Here is an 18,121-nt window from a genome sequence, read left to right on the forward strand (position 1 = left end):
GAGTTGTACCACTCCAGAAGTGGGCAGTCTTGGGGTACTGACCACATCCAGTCTCAGGGGTCAAGTCCCAGCACTGCTTGCAAGGCAGCCCACCCGATGTGGCACCTTGCACCTTGCGCTACTCAGCCCTCTGACTTCATCACCCTTCCATGGTTTCCCCACCACTGATAAGATAAAACCCAAACCCTTTCCAGGCCCCACAAGATCTAGCCTCTGCCTACCACCCACCCCAGAAGGTGTCCCCACCAGATTCACACCCTCATTCAGATACACCCACACTCCACTCTCTAGACACACTGAGTTACTTTTGGTCTTCACCTCCACAATTTTACATAGGTCATTCCCTCTGCCTAAAACACCTACCCTCCTCCCCTTGACCTAACCCCAAATCATCCAAGATGAATTGAATGCCATCTCCTCCAGGAGGGGATGGTGACATCCCTCCTAAGTGGTCCCACCCCCTCCCCCAAGTGTGTTTGGCCTCTTCCCTTCTAGCTCCCTGGGGCTGGGGGCTCACTATGGGTACAAAACGACAGAACTGAAGGATTGAGACTAATACTTTCCAATACCAGCCCAAGCAAGGCACTCAGCACCCGGCACCGCCCACACCACCCGGAGAAAAATAAGGGAAGCAGAGGCCCCGCCACACCCAGCAGCTGGTATTCCGGACCAGCCCAGAGCCGCCCGTATTTGCATACCCATGGTGCACCACGAAAAGACAGCTTCACGGTGCTTGAGCGAGCTCCATCCCTGCGGGGTTTTTTCCACTAGTGCATGACATAATTCCTGTTAGCAGTATGTATATACATGAAGTGCATGCAGGTAGCGTGCACTGCGCAAGCATTGAGCAACCACAACCAAGTTGTTGGCTCTCTCTGGGAAGTTTGAAGCAGAAAAGCATAGTAATACTCTGGTGTCTCTTCAGATCAAACAAGTCTTTCACCTTTTGCTAAAGATTTCTGTGGAGAGGAATAGTCAAGAGTTTTAATACAATTTTTGAAGTCATGTTAATGAGGCTACTTGTAACATTAAAGTTGTAGAAGTTACTGTGTCTTGCGTCATTTTGGTTTTGACTTCACAGTTGTTAACATGGTGTTTTTTTGGTGTGGTCTTCATTTTATCTTATTTTTATTTGTTAGTTGCAGATGTGAGGGCTAAAGGTCAGGAAGGGAGGATAACATTTGTTTGCATTATTGCTTTTGACTTTTTTGGGTAGACATGCACAGAAGGGACAAATCTATCACTCCTGTGTGGCTCCCTAGTTCCATTCCTAACAACTAACAGTTGTTAGCAAAGGTCTGGCAAAGTGGCACTTGCCTGCAAGCCTAGCACTTAGGGAGGCTGAGGCAGGAGAATCGCTTGAGGCCAGAAGTTTGAGACCAGTCTGAGCAAGAGGGTCTCTATTAAAAATAGAAAAAACTAGCTGGCCATAGTGGCATGCACCTGTAGTCCCAGCTATTCGGCAGGCTGAGGCAGGATTGCTTGAGACCAGGTGTTTGAGGTTGCAGTGAGCTATGATGACGCCACTGCACTCTAACCCCAGCAGCAGAGGCTTTGTCTAAAAAAAAAAAAAAAAAAAAACTGTTAGCAGTGATTTTTCCCCCCATCTTTTTATTTCATTAATTAATTAAGACAAGGTCTCACTCTGTCGCCTGGGCTAGAGTGTAGTGGCATCATCATAGTTCACTGCAACCTCAATCTCCTGGGTTCAAGCTATCCTACCTCAGTCTCCCAGAGTGCTGGGATTATAGGCGTTAGCCACTGCAACCAGCTGATTTTCCTCCCATTCTTGCTGAATTATTGCAATAGCCTCCTAACTTTCCTCCCTAGACCATTCTAACCACTCTTCTCTCTCCTTCCCTCCCCCTCCATCCAATCCTCCACATAACAGCCAAAATATTTTTTTACAGTATGTAGCCTTTTCAGTTTTGCTTCTTTCACTTAGTAATGTGCATCTAAGTTTCCTCCATGTCTTTTCATGGATTGATAGCTCATTTCTTTCTAATGCTGAACAATATTTCATTATCTGGATGTACCAGTTTATTGATTCATTCACCAACTGAAGGACATCTTGGTTGCTTCCAAGTCTTAACAATTACAAATAAAGCTGCTAAAAATATCCAAAATAAAAAAGACATAAATCCAACCACACCATTCTCTCATACACAAACCCCTCCAATGCCTTTCCCCAGGACATGTGGCTCCCTGCAGATCTCTTGTCAAATGGTATTGGGAGATCTGCTCTCACTATGCTGGGTGCAACAGTCCCACTCCCACCAAATCGCTATCTTTTTAACCTGTTTTACTTTTCTTGATAGCATAAACTACTCCCTAAAATTATGTCATATTTATTTATTTAATTGTTTATTGTATGTTTCTTCTAGAATGTAAGCTCCTTGGGAAAGACTTGACTTATTCTCTGATGTATTCCATGACCCTAAATCAGTGTTTGGCACTAAGCACTCAATGAATACTTACGGAACAAATGAATGTGTTTATTTTCTAAACACATATACAGCGTTTAATCTGTCCAACTACAGTTCTGCTTGTTGTTTTGTGTTTGTTTGTTTTTTGGCAGAGATGGGGGTCTCACTATGTTGTCCAGGCTGGTCCTGAACTCTTGGCCTAAAGTGATCGTCCCGAGTAACTGGGATGATAGGCATAAGCCACCACACCTGGCTGCAGTTCTAAGTATTTTACAAAATTAACTAATTTCATCTTCCTAACAACCCTACTAAATAGGTTCTATTATTAGCTCCATTTTATAAATAAGGAAACTGGGGTAGATAAAAATTAAGTATCCTAACTCAAGTAACAAAGCCATTATGTGGTGGAGCTGAGATTCAAACACAAGCATCCTGGCTCCAGAAAACACACACTTAATCACTATGCTATCTTTTCTTCTAACAAAAGGAATTGCACTGTACTTGGTCTGCACTGTGCTTTTTTCACCAAAGATCATGGATATCTTTCCATATCATTGTAGAAATATACCATAGCTAATATAACCAGTCCTCTATTAATGGACATATAGATTATTTTCAATTTTCACTCTTCCCAACAGTGTTGCCATGCAGTGGTACTACTGGATAACCACATTTTCATTCCTGCAGGAGAACACCAAATAACTATCTTTAAACCATATACAATATATTTTTGTATAACGTTCCTGAGATAGAAATCCAACTTAATTTTCTTCTAAACAGTCAACTGTCTCTCATTTTAGATTGATGGTATATTGTTTTACAGATACCTTAAAATTCTTTATGGAATAAAGTGGCATTTAAATAAGGAAATAAATGTCATTAACTTAACATTTACAGAGCATTCATTATGTGACAGGGGCTGAGGAAGCAGAAATGAATAAGGCACCTCTTTAGGCCCCAGGGACCTTTCTCCAGAGAGATTCAGGTCCTCAGGAAAGACAAGATGTATGATGAATGAGAGAGAGCAGAGGAGTCTTCAATAACCAAGAGAGTAAATCTGGAGCTAGAGAATTAATACCTCTGGGATGAGTGAATCTATGCAACGGTGGTGTTTGAGAGGAGTTGCTAGCATTTAGGAACCACTAGTAGTTTTGAGAGTCTTGAAAATGAAATAGATTGTATTTTGTCCTGGAGGGCAACGGGGGAATTAATAGAGGAAGTAGGACAGAGATCTCAGGTGTGGCTGCAGAGTGGGAAATGGACTGAGGGTGCGATGGAGTGAAGGCAGAAAGACTAACAAGACGTGTCAGGATAGGCTGAACCCGTGGTTTGGAAAACTAAACCAACTAGAAAGGTCTTTTAGAAGGTAGAGCGACCTCAGACTTGAGGTAAGTGTGAGGAAGAGAGAGAAGGATGCAATCCAGGTTTCTGGCGTGGTCAACCACGGAAATGAGAAACACGATGCGGGCACCGCTGGGTAAAGAAGGGAAGCTCAATTTTGCACTGAGACTGGGGTGTTTGTGGGGCACTCAAGGAGTGAACTCCAGGAGACAGGTCTGGAATTAAAGACAGAGCCGACCTGAACAGACACGTGAGAGTCAGCAGAGTAGACGGGTGAACGAAAGCGTCCAGTGTCAGCGCGCGCAATGAAGGCGTACAACTGAAAACGCTTCGTTTACGCGTTTCGCCCCCGCCCTATGACCCGCGCACGGGCGCCGCGCATGGCAGAAAACGGTCCTTCCCGCGCCCCGCTCGCGGAGCATGCCGGGAGCAGAAGCTCGCTCCGAGCGCCGAGCACGTCGGGAGATGTAGTTTGGGGCAGGCTCAGGAGTCCTGGAAATGCTGGCGTTGGGTCATTTGAAGAGCAGGTCCAGAAAGCGGTGATGCTCCCGGGGCAGGGTGCCTCTCCGGCGGCGACAAGGGGCGCCCCGAGCCTCATCCCCTCTCCGCAGGGCGTGACACTTCCACGCCTCCACGATCTGCTCCACCTGCAGAGCAAGGCCGGTCACCGTGGACTTCCGTGGTGCCCCCTCGTCCCCACCTCCCCCCCGCCCCTCTCGGCGCCTTGACCCCACGCTGCTGGGTGGGTCTGCCCGCGTCCGCACCGGGATGAACGGCTCCCTCCGGTTCTGCTCTTCCAGGGCGCTCAGCTCTGCTGGAGCCAACAAGGCCAGTCTCAGCTCTCTCACCACCGGGGCCGCCACCTCGGCCACAGGCTGCGCCAGCACCGCCTGCGAACGCCAGCCCTGAGCCCAGGCCGCCGCCCGCTCGCCGGGTTCCCGCAGCCTGCAACTCCTTCAGCGCCCTCGCGCTCCCCCAGCCCCAGCTCACCGCGCCCACTCGCGCCCAGCTCCGGGCCGCCCGGACCAGCTCGGCCTCGTCCACGCTGAGCTTGTCGCTGCGCAGCAGGGGCAGCAGCGCGGGCGCCGACAGTTCCAGAAAGCCTCTGGTCCGGAGCGCCTCCTGCGGGCCGGCGTACGGGTCAGGGAGGAGCAGAATGGGGTGCGTGGGGTCAGGAGTATGAAGATAAGGAGCTGTACCTGGCTGTGGGCCTCTATGAAGGCTATGCAACGCTCCTGCAGCGGCCCCAGGCCAAAGGTTACAGCCACCTGGGAGCAGAATGAGGGTCGGAGACTGAGAGGCCGCATAGCCCAGCCCTTCACACCGGGGCTACCATGGTGAGCCTGACCTTAGCCCTAGTTGGGGAGGTTGACAGGGCCTGTGGCCTCCCAGGAAACTAGACCCAGTGAAGGCCCCCATTTGCACATGTACATGTAGGTGGACTTACTCAACAACCTGCTGTTTGCTACAGGAGACTGTGCTATGTCCTTCAAACCCAAGGCCTACACCTGGCTTCTAAACTCTGCACTACACCCTTCCCCGGGTCCAGCAGAGAACCGTTCCCCAGCCCTGAGAGACCAACAGAGACCTCCAGACTCTTCAAATCCTGCTCCCACATTTGACCCTGCTGATGTCCCCCAGATCCCAGATCTGAGGGATTCTGAGCACTGAGTCCATCCTACAAACATCCTTGGACACTCCCTCCCCACTCCTACCCCCATACACCCAGGTTGTTCCAGGCCAGAAAAGGCGTGGAGGTCAAGGCTCCTGGCACCTGGGAATTCAATTTCACATACTGAAAGCCAGACTCCTCCCAGGCCTGGCCAGCAGCACCCACCTGCAGGGCCTCACAAACCAACTCCACATCCAGCACCTTCACCACAAACTCCAGGCACAGCTGAGAACAGAAATGAATGTGGGTTGTGCGGAGGCATCCCTGCTCCAAGACCCCAGTCGCACCCCAGAAGCAGTGAGCAAGCTTGGAACAGTGAGCCACCCAGGCTCCTAGCAGCTCCAGGCCCATCCTGACCTCCCAGGCCAGGGGTGGCAGGGAATTGCCAGAGCCTGAGAAGGCAAGCTCAGAGGAACTGGAGACGAGCAAAGCCAAGCCCAGCAACTCACCTTCTAGCACATTCACCAGTAACCATACCAGATAAGAGCCATGCAAAAATGTCACTCTCCCCTTCTGTCAGGATGCTTATCTTCCTCTACTTGTTCCCTTCCTGACTCAGAACACTTCTGTTTTTACCAGAAGCTTGAAATTTCATCCATGACATCTCTCTCATCCTCACATCCAGAATAACACTGGATCCTGTCAGTTCTAGCTCCTCTTTCAGAGCCATCTACCTCTCTCTTGGGCTTCCACTGCCACACACCCCCCTCCCATCATGGCCACACATGATCTCTTTTTTAATTTTTCTTTCAGAGACAGAGTCTTGCTATATTGTCCAGGCTGGTCTCAAACTCCTGGCCTCTAGTGATCCTCCTGCCTCAGCAGCCTCCTGAGTAGCTGGGACTACAGGCATGAGCCGCATCATCTCTTGACTGCTGCACTATCCTGGCTGGACTGGCAGGTGCTTCCCATCTCTTCCAGTCCCTTCTCCCTTCGCTGCCAAATCCTCATTCCCTTACCTGAAACCCTCACTGAGTCTCCACTGCCCTCTAGTTAAAAGAAGTCCAAATGCTTGAAGGCCCTGCATGAACCAGCCTGGGCACCCTCTCTAGTCTCACCTTGCCCTCTCCTCATAACCCAATTCCTAGTCCAGCCACACCAAATGTCTCACTAGCTCCTTTGGTGCCTCTGTGACTAGAATGCCATCTTCCCACTGCCCCTCTGAACAAAATCCTATTATTTTTTTAGGAGACAGGGTCTCACTCTGTTGCCCAGGCTGGAGTGCAGTGGTGTGATCATAGCTCACTGCAACCTCGAATTCCTGGGCTCAAGCAATCTTCCTGCCTCAGCCTCCCGAGTAGCTGGGACTACAAGGCATGTGCCACCACACCTGGCTAAGTTTTAAAATTTTTTATAGAGATGGGGCCTTGCTATGTTGCTTAGGCTAGTCTTGAACTCCTGGCCTCAAACAATCCTCCCACCTTGGCCTCCCAAAGTGCTAGGATTACAGGCATGAGCCACTACACCTGGCTACAAAATCCTATTTGTTCTACCAGATACACCATGAATGTTTCTTCCTCCAAGAAATCTTCTCCTCCTCTCCCTGGTGGTGGGACTGGGGAGACCCTCCACACAGTCTTAGCACCATTCACCCTCATCTATCACACTTCTTATGCCACCCTGTTAAGTGTTTCCATGTGTCTGTCAGAACAGGGATCAAGGCTGACTTATCCTTGTATCTCCAGCACCAGCCATAAGCACCCCTGCTGCCCCCACAGCACACAGGGCACCCAAGAATCCTTTTGCACATAGGCACACATACATGCTCTGCCTACACAGAAAGATACCCATACTCCTCTCTGTGTGGGCGCACATTCCTCTCCGGGCCAGAGTGTGTGTGAAGCAGGGTGGGAAGTGGCCCGTGACAGGCAAGGGAAAGGAGACAGAGACCTGGCACAGAAACCCACCTCTCGCAGTTCCTCCAGCCCATACTCCACAGCTGCCGTCAGCACCTCCAGCACCTGCAGAGTGGGCGGTTGGGGAGCAGAAGGGAGTTTCCCCTGTCCGGCAGCCCACAGCATGACGGGCAAACTCCTGCCTCTTGCACCCCCAGCCTCTCCCACCCAGGCCCCTGCTCAGTGGGCTCACAGAGTGGCGGTGCAGCTTGACACTGTTGGTGTACAGGAACTCCAGCACTGCCAGGAAGGCCTCAGCTGGCACAGTGCTTAGCACCACGGGACTCGGCACTCTGGGGCCCGGCTCCGAGCCCAGAAGTCGCTGGAAGAAGCTGCATCTACAGGCCAACAAGCACCGGTGGGCAAATACCTCCTGTCGTTCTTGACCAACCATAAAGCAAACATCACTGTGGGAGAGAGGGGCAGAGAGCCAGGGCAGAGGAGGCCCCAGTCTAGAGTGCACCTTGGGCTTTACCTTGCCCACTCTGGGCCTTGGTTTCCTATAACTATAATGTAAGACACAGGGTTTAGTACTTCCAGCAGAAGGTGTGGGACACGCAGGCCTGAGTTCTAGTCCCAGCTCCACCAGATGGTACTGCAGGCAAGTGACTTCCTATTCTAAACCTCAGATCTCAGAGGAGGTGGCTATGCTTGGTCACTGAAGGGGCACCAAGGCTGACACAGGCAAAATTGATCCCACCTACCCTTCTCCTCCCCAGCCTGAGTCTTGGGGGAAGGAAAGCACCTCTTGGCTCTTCCTCGACTGGCTGCAAACTCAGCTGTTTTCAGCCCTCCTCCAGGCAGGAGGGTGTGGGGGTGTGGGGTGCAGAGTGTGCACTTGCAAACAGACACGGCAGTGATGCACCATCATGAGGCCAGACCACATTTTCCAAATTCACAATCACTTCCGGCCCCAGCCTGTGGGCCTCTGAACGGGGCCTCTGATAGAAGGCAGGTGAAGCCTGAGCTTCCTGGGGCCTCCCAGTCCCAGGTCCAAAGCCTTGGGTTCACACTACTCACGGCAGACTGTGACCCCCAAAGAAGCAGGGTTATAGGAGTCCCAGCCATGGGGGAGGAGCCTAGCTCTGAGACAGTGGGGACAGAAAGCTTCATGCTAGCTCTCTTGACCAGCGCTGCCCCCTGTAAGCTCTATCCCTGGTTTCAGATGACACAAGCATCCTGGACAGGCGCGGAGCAGCAGCACCCTTGACTACTTCCTGCCTGGGACTCTGGCTCAGTCCCTTGAGCTTTGTTCCTCTGTGAGCCCCCGGTTCCCAGAACAGGGGCGTCTGTTCCTCTGCTTCTTCCAGGAAGGAGCCTAGACACCAAGCTGAGTGTTAAGAGGGAGAAGGAAGAATCGTCCCCTCCCACCTCTCAGGATCCAAGGGACTGAGGATCTTTCTCTTCTGCCAGCAGCCTGAGATTCCGAGAAGGGGGGCGCTTTGCCTGAGCTCACACAGCAGCTCCGGGCTCTCGCCCCCACTGTCCCCACTTCTGGCTCTCAGGACACCACAACGGACACCTCGTGACCAGAAGCCACTGTCTCCACTTGACTTCCCCACAGACTGAGTCCACCAGGGAGGAAGGCAGGTTCTAACTGCCGCCTCTTCTTCCCCCAGGGCCTCCTCAGCGTCATGGGGCCAACAGAGCCCCCCGGGACAACCCGCAGACGGCCCCCTCACCTGTACCGGGGGTTGTTGACGAGGCTTCGGAGTGCTGTGGAAAAGGGCGCAGCCTCGCCGCACACCACCAGTCCCAGGCCCTCCATGGGTGGGGGAGAGAGCGGCTAGGAGGGAGGCCTGGCCCGGCCCTAGAGCTGTCGAGGCTAGGAAGGCCTGAGACGGAGGGGCAGGCACTCGGGGAGGCCCAGGATCCTGAAGGAAGAGGGCATCAGAGGCCAGGGGTTCCGGGATAGGAACAGGCCTGGGGAGGGACCAGGAGGAATCGGGGCTGGAGCAGCCTGTGGTGGGGAAGAGGCTGGCGGATGCGGCCTGGCTGGGAGCCTGCCCGCGCCAGCCGCCAGCGGCGGAGTGGGAAGCCTGTGGGTTTCCATGGAAACTGGAGCCCGGCAGAGAAGAGGCCCCGCCCATCTCCCCTGCTGGCCCAGGGAAAGCTGAGCCCTCAGAGGGACCCTAAGCGGAGTCCGACTCCAGCCCCTCCCTGCCCTCCTAACCCTTCCCTCCTCCACTCCTCCGCAGACACACAGTGGGATCAGGTTAGCCAGGGCTGGGGAACCCCCATTATACGGGAAGATCCTCACCCCCAGGGATGGTTTCCAGGGCCCAGACCACCCCTCTTGTATGGAAGGGGACAGTCCCATCCCTCCCAGAAGCGGAGTCAGGTGAGGAGTTGTCAGCTCTGACAGAGACGTCACAGCCTCTGGCATCCCTGAAATGCAACAGAGGGTGGAAGTGGGGAGGGCACACTAGAGGTGTGGCCAGCTGGGGACAAGCCTCAGGGCACTTGGATCAGCAAGGATCAGGGGACTGGGCTTGGGTTCACCACCAAGTCACCGCTGTGTCAGGCCTGGCTCCCACCAGGCAAGCCAATGGGCCTCCCCTCCCCCAAGCACAGCCTGAACTGAGGAAGTCATCCAAGCCCCACCCTAGCTCAGCGCCTGGAGCGGAAATGTTTGTCCTTGTTGAGGCTGATGTGGAGATGATAGAGCCCTGACGTGCTCCCTCCTGTGGGCCTGATTCCTGAGCAGCCACCCCCACAGCCTCAAGGTCTCTCCCCCATATCCCAGGCCTCTGTGACTTGTTCACAAATGGCCAGTCATCTGGCTATTTCACAAGGGGAGCAATGGACATTGACTCAAGAGCCCTGGGGTAGGAGGATGTCTTTCTTTTTTTAGACAGGGTCTCTCTGTGTCACCCAGGCTGAAGTGCAGTGGCATCATCACTGCTCACTGCAACTTCAAACTCCTAGGCTCAAGCAATTGCTCAAGCAATCCCCCTGCCCCTCCCAAAGTGCCAGGACTTACAAGTATGAGCCACCAGGCCCAGCCAGGAGGACACCTTTCTGTTCAGAGCCTCTCGTCCCCCTGTGGTATTATGCCCCTGAGCTCCAAGCCCCTGTTGCCCCCCTCTCTGAGATGACTCAGGGGCACCCCACATTGAGCACGTGCTCACAGTAGTAACACTCTAACGTTAAGCCAGAGCTGGACTACAGGGAGGGACCCTGGGAGGGCGGAGTACTTGCCCCAGCAACCCATGGCAACCCCACAACACAGGCCCTTCCCCTCCCACCGCCAGGCCACCTGGGCAAGGGCTGAGGAGTCAGCTGGGAGAGAGATCGAAGGCCAAAGTTTGCAGATGACTCAGGTGCCTGAGGGAGTTTCGGGAGAAGAGGGCAGCCATCCCAGGACTGATTCTGGAGAGGTGGGGTCAGAAGCCAGAAGGGGAAGGCAGAAGGAGCTTCATGAGTCGCCTGCCTCCAGCCTCAGCCAGTTGAGGGGGAGATCTTTGTGCCAGCCACCTTGGAGCAGATTAGGGTGGAAGGTGACTGGATTCAATACCCTAGGGATAGAAGGATCTGTGGGCCTGAAAAAGTTAGATCTGTCCATCTCTCCTGGTTAGCAGTTGGCGCACCACTTCCACAGTCCAGGCTGAGACAGAGGCCAGCTACATCTCTCCTCCTGCTGGTGAAGTCAGGTGGAAGGGAGAAAAGGAAGTGCAGAGCTCACCTAGCTAACCAGTGCCCAAGGGAAAGTGGAGCTCAGTGGGCAGGGGGCAGGGACTAGCTCAGGATCATAGTCTGAGCAGCATCCCTTCCCCTGTTTATGTCCCTAACAGCCTTTAGCCCTGTAAGCACCTAGAAATCCAGGCAGCCCTGAACTATTTGATACACTTGTTCCAAAAACACAGGTAAGAAGCGGGTAGCGGGTAATAACCCTTGACATCACTGACCAAGAGACTGGGGAGGGTAGGAGGCGGCCAGTGAAGGCCACCCTCTCTAAGTGTGGGTCTCCCAGCCGGCAGGTCCATGGCTGGCAGGCCTCTGCCCCCCGGACGCCAGGAGGAGGAGACTGCCAAAGACCCCGGGCCGAAACTACCACCAATGTGGCCCAGAGGCCGCCTGCCCAGCATTGATGAGGCCCGACCTGCAGGTCTGGGCCCGGCCTCTCGCCGTGGCTCCGTGCTGGGTCTGACTGCCTCCTTCTCCCGCCGCAACTCGCTGGCCGGTCCAGGCGTGGGCCCTGGGGGTCGGCGACCATCCCTGGGCCCTGTGCCCCCTCTAGCCTCACGGGTCAGTTTCTCCAGGTTGCCCCTGGCGCCTGCCCTGCGGGCTGCGCCCTCATACTGCACGGAGCCGGCGCCTGCGGAGCGCTGGGAGGCTGCGCGCGCACAGCGTGCCCTGGAGGCGGTGCTGGCCACCGGGCTGTGCGACAGGTGCTACTCGGGCACCGAGGCCGGTCGGCTGGCCCGTGAGCTCTGCGAGCAGGTGCGTGTACGTCTGCGCGAGCTCAGCCCGCCACGCTACAAGCTGGTGTGCAGCGTCGTGCTGGGGCCACGTGTGGGCCAGGGCGTGCACGTGGTCAGCCGCTCGCTCTGGGACGCGGCGAGGGACGGGCTGGCCTCGGCCACCTACACCAACGCCTCGCTCTTTGCGGTGGCCACAGTCCATGGGCTCTACTATGAGTGAGCAGGCCTCCAATTCTGCAAAACAGTTTATTATCCCAGGAGGAGGCCCCCCTGCGGATCACATCCCAATAAATAAATGTCTGACAATAAATAAAAGTGGTCCATAAATAACGCCCCCTAGCTGGGAGCTAAGGCTCAGGCTTATCTTGGAGAGAGGGTAGGCAACAGAGGACAGACAGGCCACCCCCAACTCCAGTAAAGCTGGTCCCTGATTCCCTGGGGGATTCAGCCCAAAGCCCCCAGTGAGGCACCAAAGGGACAGGGAGGGCCACAAAGGCAAAGGCCAGAGCCTTACAGGCACAGGCCTCAGGCCTGAGGGCTTGGGTTGCAGCCTGCTCTGCAGGTTGGGGCCTAGGCTGGGCTGCGGTCCCGGAGCAGGCGCAGAGCATAGCGGAGTCGCTGCCGCAGGTCTGGGGAGCAGCCCAGCTGCCGAAGGTGGGAAGCGAGGTAAGTATAAGCACTGCGATTTCGGGCCACAAAAGTCACAAGAAGGGGTTCCCAGCCACTGAGGATCAGCTTGGTGTGGTCCCCGTAGAAGTTCACCTGTGCACAGGAGAGTGACAGTGATCAGGGCCTACACCCCAGGCCCAGTTTCCTCCCCAGCACCCTGGGCCTCCCAGACCTTCCCCATCAACTCCAGGACAGGCTTTTACCTGGACAGTACCATCACTAAACAGCATGAGTAGGGCCTGATCCGTCTTGACCCACTGCAGCAGCAAGGGCGGGGCGGGCACCTCCACCTCTTCCACACTGGGCAGATCTCCACCCTGGGAGCAGGGGCAGGTGGGTCACTGGTCAGACTCCTCTCCACTAACATCTCCCTTAGCCTCTAGCTTTGAGACCCACCACCACCAAAGGGGAATCAGAAGGGGCAAGATGTGTTAGTCCTCAAAAGTGCCCCACCCCAGCCCTCACACCTTCATGAGGTGCTGCTCCATGTAGGAGGCAAAATACCGCAGGATGCCTAGCTGAGGCTGCAGGGCCCGGGGCACAGCACCCACAGAGAAGGAGAAGTGCTTTGTGCTGGTGGGATTGTAGTGCACAGTCCTGGAAGGGGGAAACAGAAGTCAGAGGGAGTCCTGCACCAACACCCCTCTCCTGAGAAACCGAAGGCCCCTGAGCCCAGGGGCATGCACCAAGGTGCAGCCCTGCTGGGTAGAGTAGCCTGAGTACCAGGTACCCTATGATAGCACTTACTTTCTATTGGCCGACAGGGCCATGTGTGTACCATCGTTGAAGAGTACAGCCACACGGCGGCTGGAGAGTTGATACCCAAAGCCAAACTTGTTGGAGTAGTCAACCCACTTGCTGACCCACACCAGAGGTTCTGGCTGGGCCAGGGGAGCCGGGTTCTGTTCCGCTGTCATGGGAGAGGGAGGAGAGAGTGAGGCCCCGCTCCTGGTCTCCTAGTCACAGAACTGCCACCACCATTTACATGCACCAGACCCCAGCCTTACCTGGGGGCATGAAGGCCACACAGTTTCTCAGAGCACAGAGGGCTGACTCCACCACTGTGGCCACAGTGAGACCTTCTTCAAACCCTGAAGGGAGCAGGGTAGTGAGATTTAAGCATTAGCCCCCAGAACCCAGGCCAGCTCCCCTGCCTGCTCCTTCCCTCTGGCCCCTGATCTCAGCCCCAGCAACTCTAACACCTGTCATCCTCCCTAGCTCCTCACCATCTCCACTGCTTGCCAGTGTCCCACGGGGTGAGCTGTCCTCAGGTGCTGTGTCTACCAGGCTGACAGGGGCTGGACCAGAAGCTGCTGGAGCCTGAAGGGTTGGGTTGGGAAAGGGAGTGAGCCAGGCCCTGAAATCCAAATCCTCGAGAGTCCACAGCCCAGCCCTGCCCTGGCTCCCGGGTCACCCCAGGTCAGCTGTGCCTGGCTAATGAGACACAGCCAATTAGTCCACCACGAGGCTGGATGCTTCACCACCTGCTTTTATCCCAGGCTTCCCTCAGCTGCTAGGGTGGGGGTGAGTCAGGGGAACAGTGCCCACGTGAGCACCTCACCTCAGGCCTGGCATCGTGATGGCCAATGGATGTGTGCATGAGGCCGCTCACCAAACAGGAGACCTCGTCCCGCTCCTCGGAATGGTTCTTACCTGGGGATGAGGGGTGACACGGCCCTCAGTATCCTGCCCAGCCCCACTGCTACCCACAGGGATGACATAGAGGCTTTCCCAAGTGCCCGTATGACACACTCTCCCCAGGAGTTCACAGGCTCCCACGCTCTTCCACCCCCGAAATGCATGTAACGAGCCACTCTGCTGCTCTGCACCCTCACCCACTCCACTAACAACCCAGACTCACTCTTCTTCTTCCTGCGGAAGAGGGTCTTGGTAACTTTGGCAAACAGACTCTTAGCCGGGTTGGGGGGTGTCAGGTCTGGTACTGTCACACAGCTGCTGACAGGGAGCCGATCAGGGGTGTAGCCCTGGGGAAGGAAGCCCCGTGAACAGAGAAGAGAGGCCGAGGCCCTAGAGGACCTGTCACTTGTCCCCGTTCAATCCCCTCGGAATATGCAGACTGGAGCCACATACCTTGGTAAAGAAGTCATGGCGCAGGATCTGGTCAATAGACGGGCGGTCTCGGGGTGAGGCCCGAAGGATGGCGGCCAGGAGCTGCCGGGCAGGCAGTGAGAGGCTGGCAGGCAGCGTGTAGTGAACCTGCTTGATGCAGCGGTATGTCTCCTTCAGGTCAGCCGTCTCAAAGGGGGGGCTCCCGCAGAGCAGCGTGTACCTGTGGGGCAGGGATGAGGGGTCAGGAGTAAGTGGAGGGTATGCCCCCCCCACTCCCACCACTTTCCTGCTGCTGACCCAGGACCCAGGGACTCACATGACACAGCCCAGTGACCACACGTCTGCCTCAGGGCCGTGGCCCTGTCTCAGCAGCACTTCTGGAGCCACATAGTTGGGGGTGCCACAGATGGTCCTGGAAGATAGTAGGGAGGAGAGGGGAAGTCTCAGACCCAGCCCAGCAGCCCCTCTCCCTTCCCCCGCTACGAGTCCAGACAAAGCAGCTGCCTGTCACCAAAGGCCAGAGAGCTCCTGCTTGTCCTGGGACAATGGATGCTGGGGATGGCAGCTGAGTCCCCACCCACCCGCCTGGCCCAGCTGCTCAGCTGCTTTTCAGGATGGAGGAGGCGCTGACCCCCAGCCCAGCCCCCTCTGCCAGGGTCAACAGAGAGCCCATCACTGATCCCTTCCCCCACTCTCGTCTGTCAGACACACATCAGGCTGTCACCTCCCACGGTCTGTGCCACACACACAACACCAGCTGTCACATCCCCCATAAACACTCATCTGCCACGCATGCTATCTGTGTCACACACACGCAGTACAGTGGCCACAGAAGGGAGGGTTTTATTACACACACAGGGTATCTCATTCCACGACTGACATACTTCCAATCTGCCACGCGCACATACACACACACACACACATGCATTATGTCGCCTTCCCCCTTCACACAGGGTCAATAATACACCTCCAAGAATCCATACACCCCCCCCATCAGGGACTCAAGGTCACCTCCCCATCGGTGTCACACACCTATAGGACCCCCACCCCCTCCACCAGTCCCAGTAACCCAGGCTGCGACCTCCACCTTCACACATCCATACCATCCAACACCCCTTCCCCACTTATGACGTGTACACATCAGGCGGTCACTTTGCCTCGCACATACATCCACACTGTCATACACAGACTGTGGCCAACCCTCTCCTCAAACACTCACTTCTTCCTCTGCTCCGGGGGTTCCAACCGGGCTGCCAGCCCAAAATCCCCCACCTTCAGTTCCATGTTCTCAGTGATGAAAAAGTTTCCTAGATGGGGGCAGAGAGGTGTGTCAGAGTCCTTCCTCCCTCCTTCCCCAACCCCCCACCCTGCCGGCCCAGGAGTCTCACCCAGCTTGAGGTCCCGGTGCAGGATGCCCCGCTGGTGCAAGTACTTGAGGCCAGAAAGGATCTGCCGCAGGTAGTAGCGCACCTCGGGCTCCAACAAGGTGTGCCGGGCCTTCCAGATGTGGGCCAGAGACTGCAGAGAGCCACTGCCTCAGCCCCTGGTCGGCCATCCCTGACCCTCCCCCTCCATCTGTGCCCGCTGAGGGCCCCAGCTTTGGGTCTTAAGACTCCCTTCTCTCCCCGACCCCCATCCCTGCCCAAATCACCATCCCTCACCTTTCGGCTGCAGAGCTCCAGAAAAATGTATATGTTGTCAGCGTCCTCAAAGTGGTGCGAAAAACGCACGATGTGGCGGTGCTGCAGGTCTCGGTGCAGTTCAATCTCGTTTAGGATCTGCGATGAGGGCCAGGGGTTGCCATCCTCCCGGGGTTCCCGCGCCACCATCCCCACCCCCCCCCCTCCTCCGCTGGGCCTGGACCCACCTTCTCGCGCTGATGCGGCTTGGCGACGCGGCTCTGCGGGATGACTTTGACAGCGTAGGCGCCGCCGGTCTCTGTGTCAGTGGCCTCGTAGCAGCGGGCGAAGCCCCCCTGTGAGGTGGGGGCATCAGGCTGGGCGCTCCAGGGGAGGACGGGTCTGGGCCGCAGACGTCCCCGCGCTCAGGTCAAGCGCCCCCAACCGGCCCGGCGCCGGAAAAGGAGCCGGGCAGCCCCCCTCAGCCCCCGCCAGCACCACCCCCAGACGGCCCCGGCCCACCTTGCCCAACAAGCGGCCTTTGAAGTAGGTGCGGCCGCTGCGCGGGTCGGTAATGAGGCGCCCAGGGTCTGGCGCGGGCGGCCCGGCCAGCATCTCCAGCTCAGGTCCCGGCGAGGCACTCGGAGGCGGTCCGGGCCCCGCGGGGGGCGCGGGCGGGGCGGCCGCTCGTGGGAAGGGGCGCGGGGACAGGAAGCCGGCGGCGGGCTCCATGCGGGCGGCGTGTCGCAGCGCGGGCCCAGCTTGTTCTCGGTTCCGCCCGGCCCCGGCCGCGCGTGGCACTGCCTGGGTTTGCTACGCTGCGCTCGCGCCCGAGGGAGCCCGGCGTTTTTATCAATGAACGCCTGTCCCCTCCCCGCGTCGCGTCACTGGAGTCCCTCCCCCTTCCTGGCGGCGAGTCACGGAGGGGCCACGCCCCTTCGCAGGCCTTTCGTCACCCAGAAGCCCCTCCTCTTACCTAATGCACTTCGAGGCCCCGCCCCTGGCCACGCCTTAAAGACAAGCCAAACTGCTCGTCACTCTGTAGGTGCCACCGGGACGCAGGGGCCAACTGATCCCTGTCCCCTCCCCCCAGCCCTCCTTGGTAATTGTGAGTCCCGCTAATCGGAGCCTCTTTCATTCCCCATCCTTCGGGCGGTGGGCTGAAGTCTGGGTGGGATCGGACATCTGGGGACGTCTCCCCAGCAACGAGATGGATCAGCGTTCCAGCCCGCAGGGCAGAGGCAGGAGCGGCTCTTGCTTCTGCCCGGGCGTGTCACCAACACTCCCCTTTAAGCGTGTGGACCGCGTGCTTCCCACGCCCTCGGCCGGAGCCCCCAGGCCCAGCTCAGTGCTGCCCCCTGTAGGGCTTGGAAGGAATGGCACAGTCCCGAGCCTGGCCCGTGGGCTGCCCTGCTGAGTGAGTGCCAGGCCACATCTTCCGCTGCGTACTTCTACGCTCTTGAGGAACACATCTCCGGCTTCTGCGGGGTCCCATATCCCCTTCCTGTGAAAGTACCCGCTGCCTTGGTCAGCAGCCAGAAGGCCAGAAAGTGAAGAATGGGAATTGCTCAAATGCCAGCGATGGGCCATTGGGCAGCTAGTCCCGCTACCATCCACACCCCTAGACCTCTGCTCAATGCCCACCTTTCCCAGGGCCAGAGACAGAGGTGGTTCTTTTGTTTGTTTGTTTTGTTTTGTTTTTTGAGACAGTCTCCTTCTGTTGCCCTGGGTAGAATGCAATGGGCGATCCTCCTGCCTCAGCCTCCTGAGTAGCTAGGACTACAGGTGTGTACCACCACGCCCTGCTAATTTTTTTAATTTTTTTGTAGAGACAGGGTCTCACTCTTGCTCAAGCTGGTCTCAAACTCCTGAGCTCAAGTGATCCTCCTGCCTCAGCCTCCCAGAGTGCTAGGATTACAGGTGTGAGCCACTGTGCCCAGCCCAGAGGTGGGTTCTTAACCCCTCTGGAATGTTTATTCCAGGATCACAGGCCTCCTTCTGGCCT

General features: G+C 56.4%; 3 protein-coding genes and 1 non-coding gene across 8 annotated transcripts; 2 read left to right on the forward strand and 2 right to left on the reverse strand.

Moving 5' to 3' along the window:
- The first annotated feature begins 905 nt into the window (after nt 1-905).
- Nucleotides 906-1,018, forward strand: LOC123636118. The gene has a single exon (XR_006734332.1). It is a non-coding gene; the product is annotated as a U5 spliceosomal RNA (small nuclear RNA).
- Nucleotides 1,019-1,933: 915 nt separating this feature from the next.
- Nucleotides 1,934-9,326, reverse strand: BTBD19 (BTB domain containing 19). Of its 5 annotated transcripts, XM_045545584.1 has the most exons (8): nt 9,017-9,326; nt 7,528-7,741; nt 7,347-7,400; nt 5,605-5,664; nt 4,967-5,035; nt 4,758-4,889; nt 4,532-4,657; nt 1,934-4,414 (listed from the first exon to the last, which is right to left on the reverse strand). In XM_045545584.1, exons 1-8 carry the CDS (start codon nt 9,100-9,102, stop codon nt 4,280-4,282), a joined length of 876 nt encoding a protein of 291 aa, XP_045401540.1. In that variant the 5' UTR covers nt 9,103-9,326; the 3' UTR covers nt 1,934-4,279. The 5 variants fall into 5 exon arrangements, with proteins under 5 accessions (XP_045401540.1, XP_045401541.1, XP_045401543.1 ...); XM_045545585.1 differs by having other exon boundaries at nt 4,532-4,889; nt 7,528-7,672; XM_045545587.1 differs by lacking the exon at nt 4,532-4,657.
- A 1,187-nt stretch (nt 9,327-10,513) lies between these two features.
- On the forward strand, nt 10,514-12,068 carry DYNLT4 (dynein light chain Tctex-type 4). Its single transcript, XM_045545590.1, has 3 exons — nt 10,514-10,657; nt 11,129-11,200; nt 11,308-12,068. The coding sequence occupies exon 3, from the start codon at nt 11,319-11,321 to the stop codon at nt 11,976-11,978; it is 660 nt and encodes a 219-aa protein (XP_045401546.1). The 5' UTR covers nt 10,514-10,657; nt 11,129-11,200; nt 11,308-11,318; the 3' UTR covers nt 11,979-12,068.
- On the reverse strand, nt 11,991-17,086 carry PLK3 (polo like kinase 3). The gene is made up of 15 exons (XM_045545588.1): nt 16,639-17,086; nt 16,365-16,472; nt 16,159-16,275; nt 15,886-16,015; nt 15,717-15,804; nt 14,814-14,909; nt 14,519-14,717; nt 14,289-14,412; nt 13,989-14,080; nt 13,654-13,747; nt 13,435-13,518; nt 13,175-13,337; nt 12,895-13,024; nt 12,631-12,744; nt 11,991-12,520 (listed from the first exon to the last, which is right to left on the reverse strand). Exons 1-15 carry the CDS (start codon nt 16,846-16,848, stop codon nt 12,329-12,331), a joined length of 1,941 nt encoding a protein of 646 aa, XP_045401544.1. The 5' UTR covers nt 16,849-17,086; the 3' UTR covers nt 11,991-12,328.
- Nucleotides 17,087-18,121: the final 1,035 nt, after the last annotated feature.

Source organism: Lemur catta, chromosome 3, assembly GCF_020740605.2.
Source record: "Lemur catta isolate mLemCat1 chromosome 3, mLemCat1.pri, whole genome shotgun sequence".
Classification (NCBI taxonomy): Eukaryota; Metazoa; Chordata; class Mammalia; order Primates; family Lemuridae; genus Lemur; species Lemur catta.